General features: G+C 34.3%; 1 protein-coding gene across 10 annotated transcripts in view; it reads right to left on the bottom strand.

The window, feature by feature from the left end:
- Positions 1-12,070, bottom strand: part of Imp (IGF-II mRNA-binding protein) — a 41,954-nt gene that overhangs the window by 13,899 nt on the left and 15,985 nt on the right. The window contains exon 1 of one of the 10 annotated variants that reach the window (XM_069049200.1): positions 5,947-6,017. The exons of 6 other annotated variants lie outside the window; for them this stretch is intronic. In XM_069049200.1, the coding sequence (XP_068905301.1) occupies positions 5,947-6,002 (56 nt within the window). In that variant the 5' untranslated portion in view covers positions 6,003-6,017. 3 more of the 10 variants (XM_069049203.1, XM_069049199.1, XM_069049201.1) reach the window with 3 other exon arrangements.

Raw genomic sequence — 12,070 nt, 5'->3', positions numbered from 1 at the left:
ACGTATGTCAACAAATCTCTGCAATGCATGGGAGTATTTTTGGTTGCATATACATGTTTCAATTTAAATTTGGAAAATTTTGTCGAAACTCGATCAAACAGGCAACAGCGCTGTATGTCCATTCCTTCTTTATTGAAAACACCATTACGAAAGTAAGATAAATGTTTTATATTTTGAAGTAAAAACCATTTTTGCATTAAAATTTGATTCATAGTGACAGTTGTTCGACGTTTATTAGCTGATTTGGCAACGATACGAAAAATCTGACACGGCGAAAGTCACAGCCTAAGTGATTTTGATCGCACCGTACAAACATACAAAAGAAATCTAACTGTAATAATTGTACACGACTACTGCGGCAGAGAAAAATAGCATATTTATATTTTAAAGGTTTAGTTTTTATAGCGTGTTTTTTTTTTCGTTCGCGTAGCAATAAAATTTCTTCGAACGAATCGCCACGCACTGATGCGGACGCATCATTCTATACATACAGAGTATCGCGAATCACGAACCAAGCAGTCTGTAGCTGGCTTTAGACTGTAAGCATGGGGTTAACTTATTGACCTTGTTGACAAAGAACAAAACTCCAAACATACCCCAGGCCAGATTCGTTGTAAGGTTTTGGATCATGTCTAAAATCTAAATACATATTCGAAAAGAAACAACAACACAAACACATAAGTGGTTAGTTAACCTTCTCGAAATTAAAAATTAAAAATTTAAGTTTTTATCGTTGGCTCATAAGGTTTTGTTAAATTTCAATCGCGTTTAATTAAACTTAAACTCGTTTTGTTCAAGTATTTATAAACCACACCTTACCTATGCATTGTTTTTACGTGGTAAGAAATATTATATATATTTTTTAAATGTAGACAGACGAAAATACAATACCAAAAATCCATCATAATTTATGTAATAACAATAATAATAAAACAGTTGAATGATTTCTTTCAAAAGGACATTACAAACACAACAGTTAAAATATATAGTTTGTTTTAAAAGCAATTACAGATAAACAACGTGTTCTTCGGGAAAGCAAATCGCATACATACATAAGTACATGTATATTTAATAATCAGTGAACACTTGTAACGTAGATGAAAGTTATCACATCGACTACTTCAGAACAAGTTGGAATGTAACATTTCTGACGTTGGTTTAGGTCTTCATTAACAACACAATTTACAGGTGCCGTAACGTCGCAACATGAGGGCAATTATTAAGCAAAGTAAATAAATCCTTTGTACCGTTGTACTTACTTCTTGCCGAATGGTATACTTGAAACAAACAAGCGACCAAACGAACGGTCCTTTGTTTTTCATTCAAATTCCTTCTACACACAATCGTGTAAAACAGCGTTGGACACGACGGAATGCATTGGCTCTGACGCAACAAGCGAATGCTCACCACTCGAAATTTTGCTTCGGCAAATGCGGTACCGCTAGTACCGTTCCATTCATCATTGTTGAAGATTTTTCTTTCGGTAGACCGCCGACAAACGCTTCGCACCGTCTCTCGTAATAATTACCACTCGAACGTTCGCATTCTTGTACTGCACCTCGACGATCGAATTTTACTTTTTCGATGGGACTGTCCCGACTGTTAAGTATTCGGTGGATGCTTGTTACAGATGGCCGGAAATACCTTGACAGCATCAAAATTCAATCATTGCTTTATCGGAGAAATAAAAGTTTTCCGACCGGTCGTTGACTTCTATTAAGAACGCCCCCAACCAAACATCGCATCAACAAGCAAACAGCCTTAAGAAGGAACACATCTGTTTATCATCGCACATACTTTCCGTGGATTATCAGGAAGGGTGCCTTAACGGTTGAAGGATTGGCGCCAAAAAAATTTTTGCTTCATTTTTAGACGGCGTCGAGACGAAGTTATGTGTTTTCTATTTTAGCAATCCTGTATGGGAACCTTGCTCACAAATAGAACGGCTTAGAGGTTTATTGTCCGAAGTAACTCCAATCTGGACGAATTGTGAAAAGAAAAATGGAAATCTTTTTTTCTCTTGTTGTGACTAGTGACAAAAATACAAAACTTTATAACCTACTAAACCAATTTATTACAAATGTTGTCGGTACGCGACTATGTGATGTTTTTTCTGATTAAACTGAAGATTTGCAACATCCAAAAGATGTTTACTAGAAATTGTCTTCCAAGTTATCCGGTTAATTCATAATCTCATAGATTTGTAAAAAATGCCTCAACTGATTCGACAATAGCTACATTACAGTAACATTCCCTAGACCAATTGATCTATGATATTTGTATGATGTGTTAATTTTACTGACTGATACATAAAACGCACCATAACAAGTAAAAATAGTTTAAAAGTATCTTCTCTAATGATAACGAATGAACACAACCTACGCACTTCTTACGGAATGTCAATACGACAGAAAATCTTTATCATTTTTATCAAGTTCTCAGTTGTTTAAATAAGAAATAATATGTTAAACCGATCGATTCATTTTCTAAATAAAAAAAAATTGCAGCAATATTCTCCATAATCAAAATTAAAAAAAAACTCGAGAGACCTCTCAATAGCGGCCACAAAAATGTATTGTAAAAATGACGGCAATAGGGAGGTGGCCGTTATTGAGAGTGAAGAGTAAATAAAACACGTCGGAGAAGGGAACACCAAAACTGGTCCTTTTTAAAGGTGACCGTTTTTCAGAGGTTTACTGTAGTTACTTCCGAGGTGGATCATAAAATCTCCGTGACTGTAGGTGCAAAAATTCTAAACAAATTCTCTACTGTGGCATGATATTAATGATATTATATTATCACAAACTTATTCGTACCAAAGTTCGTTTTTTCATATTAAACTTTATGACATCTCATCTTTATTATTTTATATTGGTTCCACAATAAAAATGAGAAAAAAAAAACACAAAATGTCTGTCTGATTACAGATACCTATGGTGTTTTTTCTTTGTGGAGAAATTAAGCGAGAAGCACAAATTAACAAAACTTTTACCAAACGCTTCTTTCTCTATTTCGACCTGGCGTAATATACACGAGTAATAAAAACAGAATGAAAGGAAAACTAACTGGATCTTTCTCCGTTACGTTAACTTGAAGAGTCGTTCCGTCTCAACTGCTTCGCTTATGAATAAATACAACCATCTTTGTTTAAAAGAACAACTATTAAAATTGTCACCGTGGACTATATCGCTCGAGAAATATCAAGTAAAAACAAAACAAAAAATCTTTCTTGATTCTTGAATGAGATTAAGCTCGCGTAATTTTCAATCTGTATGCCATGAACTCGCCATTAAAGATAATGTTATTTAAAGCACAAATCTGAACCGTATTATTCATTCATAACTTGTACAGAAAAAAGGTTACCTGAAGGGTTGGCAACTGTATCCGGTTGTCACCCTTTGCAGATATTGAGCACGTACCATGGCATGTCGCAAGTTCCTGCACTTGTCTTCTCATGCATAAGTCATAAACTTCGCTTCTTCTAAATAAGAAGTTTTGCAAACCTCACACTCAAATGACATGTATCACGTGTGGCACTTGACCTGAAGATAATTTTGTAGTAAGTAGATTTTACCAAATAAAATTGCAACTTCTAATCTGACATTTGTAATTATTTTGACAGCGACTGGCGATTTCTTCCGATCTAGACGATCAAGCAACTAAAATAGTGACGTGTGAAACAAAATCCACTTGTTGACAAATGCTCTGAATCAAAAATACGTGAATGGTGCTCTATCCCGAATCTATGACAGGACAGTGTTAACCACGACGTTGGACTGTTGACATAGCTTATGCAAAGAAAGCCTGCGAGTACGGAGAAGCAGTGGAAACATTTTAAAACCTGTATAGTATCTATTACAAAGTTGCAACTGGCGAAAGCGAAGAAGACTTTATTATCGTACTAAATAGGTACATTTGTTATAAATAAATTAACCAAAAATGTAATAGAAGCGACACGTACAATGATAATGAGATACAAGATAATGTAGCTACCAAGTTGTGTTGGCAAGGTCATCGTTAACACCAAGTCATTACAATCTGACCGGAAATTTACCAACAGGTAGGTAAATAATAGTTGGTTCCACAAATTAAATTTGACGACTACTTTCAATAAATTCTTAAAACAATTAAATGCAAGTAGGTCTGTTTTTAAAAAATACAAAAACTATGATGGTCTACTAAGCGTTACCTTAGTACCTTGAGTTTCAAGAAATACTTAAAAATACATGATTATTCTAAAGTCAAACTGTATAAAAGTAAAATGCATTCACGTTGTTTTGGCAGAAGAGGAGGCCATGGCATTTAATTTGGTAGTAAAGCTGTCTGTTGAATTAGGTTATGTTTTTCTAAGTTTGAGGTTATAAATAGCGTCAATGTCTAGTGCATTGTCGTTATGTTCATTTAGGCATGTCAGGCACTTTCGTGACGGAAATCAAACAGTGTGTCCAACGTTAAAAACATAAATCAGGGCTTCCCCATTATGCCAAAACAACAGTGTTATTTCTAAAAAAATATATATTGTACTATTTCTGCCACATTTTCTTCGTTCGAAAGATCTTAAAATTATTATTTTTATACTTAACAGATATAATTTTTTGTACCATAGCTTTGTGTACGAATTCTCAAACAGCAAAGAAATGATAAATGAGACAACAAAAACCAGACAAAAAAGAAATTATCCGACTTGTGTGGGAACTAACAAATATTTACAAAGTATTACCATTATTACAATACTTCTTATGTATGTATTGGTATCGCTCACCTGTCATAATTTCTTTCAATTCAATTTTTAACTCGATCATCTATAAATTATGAATAACAGATGGAAATAAAATTAACATAATCTGAATAATTGATTAATAACTGAACGATGTTATTCTTAATAAACTATGAATTGTTTGTTTATGACTACATTTACTAATAATGAACAATTTCACACATTACTTAACAAGTGCATCAAGTTCTTTCAGACCAACCAATTTTAAATTCATAATTAACTAATGAACACTTTGGTACGATTTGCACTCCAAGTTATTGGCGCAAAAAGGAAATGAAAAAGCGTACTTGCCACTGCATTAATTCTCGAGACTAAAAATGTGGTAGTAAACGCGATCATTTAATTTTCTTGTGCAGTTCGGTCGTTTACTTTCTTTCGTTTAACTAAAAAAAGAAAAGTCATTTGACGGCGCTGTTGACGTGGAAATACGACACAACGATAATGTGTACTTTATAATAATAATTACGTATGGGTCGTTGAACCATTTAATTTGAGATCTTTTTATCGCATTGTGAGAGAGACACACATGTGCGTAAATGTCGATCGAGAACGATGCGACTCGTGCATTATTTGCATTATCGAAAGATGCATTCACCACTCGAAGCGTACAGGTAAATGATACCAGTCTTAATGAAATTCGTACCGTCGAAAATCTCATCAATGAAACTCGATTCTGAATGGACCGTTGCGAGAAAGAAACAGAGAATCGAGTGTTTTTTAATTCTCAACGAGGTCGTTGCGTGATTCCGACGAAACAAAATGCACTCCAAAAAGATTTCACTTTTATTTGAAATATGTAACTCGGTTGTAGGAAAAAATGTTACCTTTTCGTCATCCTTCCTAATTTGCATTCATTGAGTGTGGCTATGCACGTCAAAAAAGTAACACCGAAGGATTACTGCTTTCGGACACTTCGTACTGGTATCGAATAAGAAAAGTACCGAACAGATAACATGGACACACAAGCGGGGGAAAACAAAATGATTTACAGCGGATGCAGGAAAAGCGCAAAACCGTCGACACTTCCGTTCTGTTCTACGCTACAATTAGTAACGTAGTCGAGAGTTTTGACCAAAACGTATACGTCACACACGCACAGTTCAATTTTGTTACATTTGAAAACCATCATCTACGTACAATCATGAGGTATTGTGTGCAAATATGCTTACAGCGTGCAACTCGTAGCAGCACCTATATCCGAGCCCCGACTAAATGATGAACTCATGCACTAAACGATTAACTGCTTTACCATACTGTTACGTGTGTTGTCTAACTCACCGCACTTAAAAAACAATTGAGTAATTAAAAGGGATATTCAAAAATCAGAAAAGGGTTCCAACGTCTCTGACGAATGCGATTAAAAATTATACTGCTATTAAAGCACTGAGTAGTAAGTCGAGTGGCGCTTCGATTCAAAACTTTTTTTTTGTAGAAGTGCTCTGTAATATTTCTAAAAATTGCATTGTTTCCCTCACACTAAATACACAAACTGTCAGAGGGACGATGCAAAAACTCAGTTTGTGGTTGGTATCTGCTAATTAATAGTGTTATTGTTTGTACAAAATAAAAAATAAAAATTACATTGACAGGTCTCGAGTCTAAATCACCTCACATTTTTAGTACATTGATGTTTATTTGAATGATTCATTAGAAATCGCAAACTTATTTTTCCTTTAACTTTTCTACAAAAAGATCTAGAAGAATTTAATAAAATAAAATACCACAAAATAAAAGAGAAACGTCCCGCTATACCAAAAAGAAAAAAATATTTTATTACCACCATATAAGCTTTTACTTCAGCTTGATTGCTGTTTTCATTTGAATATTTATTATTTTTTACTTATTTTTATAGTACATGATACAGGGTGAATCAAGTTTTACTGCCCGATCGAAAACACCCATTTCTAATCGATTTAAAATTGTCAAAAAATTCAGGAATGTTGTGTATCGCTGTAGAGTATTCTGTAAAAATTTTTTAATGAAACAGGTAAATATTTCATTTTAATTCAATAACGGCTACATTAATTTACATAATTTTTCACTGAAAGTCCTTTCAAAAATGTAGGAAAAATTTGGTGTCATTGAAATCATGAAAACATCACCGGTTTTTGAAATAAATGGAATTTGATATTAAAATGCAAAATTTAGCTATGATTTATTATTAAATTGGGCGGTTAATTCTACAAAAGAGGTTGACATGGGTCATTTATAGTACCCTTTATGGACTTAAGAATTACTAGAAAAGGTCTCAACAGATGTTTGTTGGCTGTTCACCAACAATGAGGTATTCAAATTTATGACACTGGAAGTCAAGTAGTTGTAAATCTTGGTCATTTTTCGCTGCTAAAAAACTTATAATTTTCTTTTGATGCGAATTTCATAAATGTGTTCTTTGAATAAATTGTGAATTATAAGCGTGCACGAAAAACATTTTTTTTATTGTTTATCTTGCGGGTGGTAAAACTTGTCTCACGTTCTATGTATGTATTTATTATTATTATTATTATACATACATCGTTATATTTATTTCGTGTATCATACGATATTGCAAATGACTTCCTACTGCATCCGTCATTTTTAACAAAATATTTACCCTTGAGATAAGTTAGATGTAAATACAGTGAATGACAAATCACACAAAAAATGTCTCTATTTCGAAGCTTAAACACAGCCGAGAGGCACGTGTTCGAATTTTTTCATCGCAAATTTCTTTGTGACGGCGCGAAATATTCACAATCCCACCTTTAAATACAACAGAAAAAAATATTAAGGATGATTCTGCGCTACGATGGTAATCCTGATGATTTAATTAGAGCTGTTAAAGGACCTTCGCTAAATATTAGTTCACCTCGGTCAGAGTCAACTTGGGGGGTTAATGTTATTCAAAAGCGACTGGGTAATTGGTAAAGTTGTGAACAAAAGCGAAGAAAAATTTAAAGAGATGAGAAACGATCAATCAATTTGACGAAAAAAATCTAGCCGCATAATTCACGAATTCCCGTCTGTACCATCGGCTTTATTCCAATTTTAGTTGCCAATAATGTGGCTGAAAAAGCATCCAACGATCATTTTTTTATTTACATATTTAGTGTAATAATTAATCAATATTGAAAGTGTAAGTAGTGTATGACGGACGCAGAAATTAATATCAAATTATGTTATCAGATCTACAGAAGCAATGGCCAACCTAAACTTGTTGAACTGAGAAAGAAGTCATGACAATTAGTACGATCTAGGATATAAAAATGTTTTATATTTACGCCACTTCGACATTTAATAGAGATAGGCAATAGTTTTGAGAAATTGTGAAATACAATTGACAAAAGAGGAAAACCAAAAGAAAAACTGTATGATGCGACTTTATTGTAAAAAAAAATAATATTTGGTAAATTAAAGTAAGTACAGTTGCGGAATTAAAATTTCGGGCAGTATTGCCAATGTCATGATATAAATTCTAAAACAACCTTTACGTTAATAACCTTATTTTTTACTTTTGTCATGTTTTTGTCTTTTTGGCATTCAAAAATTGTCATTTGTGGCATAATAACGGGTGACTGACACAGAAAAGATTAATTTTTGAATGTCAGTCATGATGACAGTGACAGAAAATAGTGCCCGAAATTTTAATTCCGCAACTGTACATTGGGCGAAGTCTAGCTCAAAAGCTACTCCACTCAACCCCCACACAAAACAAAAAATAAGCAAACAAAAGAGAGAAAAAGAACAATACAAATTAATACATTATATCATACATACAACTTTTGTAAATATTTTTTTTTCGAAAACAAATTCTGAAGGTTTTTAAAAATTAATCTAAACTTACTATGGAACTACATTTAATAAAGAAACAAAACAAGGAGGTAACAAAAAACAAACGAAAGTGAAACCTTTTTATTCATGAAGCACAATTTCGGGAAAAAACATTACTGCAAAACATACTGATTGGTAAAAAATAATGAATGAAAAGTGCAATACGAAGGGATTAAAAACATTCAGTTTCTACGATTCCTGTTTAAAAAAGTTTTCAGATTTATAAAATTGTATTCAACGTAAACGGCACGTCAAAATAATGTATACAAGAACTGCCTCCCCAGAGAAGAAAGGGAGTATTTGGGTAAATGTACCAATCTGAATTTTAAAGAAAAAAGTCCTATTAAGGGACAATGGAGAAAAGACATCCTAAACTTGACCAATCAGCGTTGAGCACCAGGTAGGATGACCGCAATTTTGCCTTGCCAGGGTTTCGAATTTCGAATTTTGTTGGGATATCGATAATTATTTTTGGTGTCTAGCAACTAGTCCGATTTTTTAGTAATACTCGAGGACCAGTTTCTGGGATTGGTAAAAATGAAAATTTTATAAGTCGGTTATGTGAGCTACAGGAAAGTTTATTTTTGTCATCTTGGCGTTTCTTTTGCTGCGTGTTTTCTCTGGGAAGGCAGTTTTGGGACAGCTGTATATCCCTACGTAATTAGACATGAATACTAAAACGAATTAAGTACAATTTAATAATTGTAACATTACCACATTTTCAGATTTCACGTGTAAAATGATTTTAAATTATGTAAGATATGTATTATAAAATAGGAAAAAAATCATCTCCCAACATATTTCTTTCAAGATAATTTTTTACTTCATTGTATTCTTCCTTCATTCATCTTTTTAGCATGAATGAAGTCTTACAACTTATTTCTTTTTAGATAATAATTTTTTATTTCGCTGTATCTGTATATGATTCTTCCTTCATTCATGTTTTTAGGCATGAATGAAGACCAAGCAAGGGACGGCCACAATACACACAAATGCTTCAGCTGAAGAATTCCTTGTAATGGGCTCTGAAATTCCTGCCCCCGACATTTAAAGAGGATATATTTTTTAATTTTATTTACCCTTTGAGAGTAATGTTAATCCTGAATGAAAGTAAAATATTTTCAATCGTCTACTACTCTACTGCAGCAGATAAATCTGCTTCCTATCAAATGTTGTCGGAGCAGTCATCAACTTTTTTGGTGTTTGTTACTAGTTTTTCAGAATATTTTAGGCGAGAAGCTGCAGTGTAAGTTTTCGTCCAAGCAATTTGCCAAAATCTTTGTTATTGCAACTATTCAACGTTTTTTTGATTTAATTGTTGTCAATTATGTATTTTCTTATTAATTGTCTTTGCAGCAACAGAACATACATAATCGTAAACTCAGATTTAAAAAACAGTTTTTACTGTTCGATTGTAAGGGGTGCTAGGCAGAGCAAGGAGCTATGCAGGACACACCGATCATATTAATCGGTGTTCGTACTTGCTTCAAGTGGACTGATCGTTGTAAACAATCACATGCAAATCCTTTCACAAAAACGACTTCGGGAGCCCATCTTCAACACGCCACGTCGAGAAAAAAATGTAGTAGCAAGCATGAAACGATGTTCTTCACTTCTCACCACCATTTCGGCGGTGGTACGCAGCAGCGCTCTCGCTCTCGTATTGATTTTTTCGTGGTCCCTGTTGCCGGGGTAGCTAATGAAAGCGAAATCCTGATGCCGGAAGCCGAAGCAGTCCCAAAATTCTCAATTATCCTTGGGAAAAAAACATTGTTACGCTTGCGTGACGCACCGACGTAAACACTCGCCAAGTCGACAGGGAACGCAACCTCCGCGATAAAACAATTTCGAATTTCGGGAATCATCTCCGCCGTGCAACGGGGGTTACAGTTTGTCGAGTGGTGGGGGCTTCCTGGAACCATTTAACTGCCGAATTTTAGTTGTGAAGGCGCCCCCTCACTTTTTTCAGGGTTCGTTTGGCCGCAACAGAAGAGATCCGTGCGTACACAGTTCAAGGTCAGGTCCTGCACCCCTACACGCTCTCCTAGCTCCGTCCTCTTTCGGATTACGGCAGTCGACTCCCGAGGGACAGAGATAAGAACGGCGTATTTAATTGCAGCGGCTTGTGCATTTCGTAAGGGAGCAGCTGCGAGGTGGGCCAACGCACATTCATCAGACAAGCAACCAGCGGCTCTTCGGACACACGCCACTAGTCACCTGCCACTTGGCACGAGCTATACAAGGCATCAAATAAAATAACCCCCGTTTAATGTGTACAAAAAAATTAATGAAACGATACGTGGAGCTTCTTCGTGACCAGAAAACCCAACATCGGCTCGCCAGAAAATCAACGACACAAATCGAATGAAAACTAATTAAAAATTAATACTTCTAGTTGGACACCCGATGTGTTGGAACGGTTTTAAATCAACACATGTTATAAAAAAAATCTTACTAACCTTGAATTACATAGTGTGTTCGACTGTTTCAACGCCCTTTAACATAGGCATCGCCGTACGCTACATTCTTTTAAATATTGATTCCTCCAATTCATTTTTCTTACAAAAAAAAATATAATTAATCAACTTAAGTACATAACATTTTTCCGATAATAATGTGGAATCTGGAAAAGTGCCCCGCATGCTTGCAGCGTTTCCACGTTGAATGGTAAGGGAAATCCTCTAGAAAAGGAATTTCTGTGATTTTGACTCGCCTGATTCCGCAATAAGTCGGCTTCCGATGACATTAATGAAATCGATGGCTTCTTTGCACTTCTTTACTATGGCCTAACTCACAAAATCACAATTGATTTTTTTTTTCCAATAATAATGGACTAGACCTACTACATCACTATCCTATTTTTTTTCTTCTTAGATTTGATTGGAAATACCCCAAAACACCATTACTTTGCTACTTCTTTTTTTTTTTTCAGAAGCTTAATGCATAAAGAAATGGATTCAGTTTTGTTGTTTTAACTTTTCTTTTTGTTAGACAACAAATAGTGATTTAAACTCTTTGAGCACGATACGCTTAATGGTGATGGTTTTACGTTTTTTGACTTTTAGAGTAAATTTAACATATTCGGTGTTCAGTAACATATTTTTGTTTGTCAGTAAAAGGTCGTTCAACTTTGGTAATTTTTTCTTTGCTATTTTTCACACAGTGAACGAGCTATGTGCCTTATCATTCCCCCTATTCTAGTAATATCTAATGATATAGCTCCCCATGAAACAATTTTTTTTTTCATTTAGAAAAATATAGACCAAGATCAAAAAATTAATAACTTACTTTGCATTTAATACTCTACTTAAAAGAGTAAACAGTGTACGAAGTCCTTATTATTTTTCGCAACCAAATTTTTTTTTTGTATTATCGTTACATGTGCTCCCCCTACCTAGATTTACATAAATGACGCATAAAATTTATCAACATTTAAAAAGTTTATCGTATCTCAAAGGGGAATGTTTATATCGTAAAATATAC

This window comes from Tenebrio molitor, chromosome 5, assembly GCF_963966145.1.
Source record: "Tenebrio molitor chromosome 5, icTenMoli1.1, whole genome shotgun sequence".
Classification (NCBI taxonomy): Eukaryota; Metazoa; Arthropoda; class Insecta; order Coleoptera; family Tenebrionidae; genus Tenebrio; species Tenebrio molitor.
This window is presented reverse-complemented; position numbering and strand designations above follow the sequence as displayed.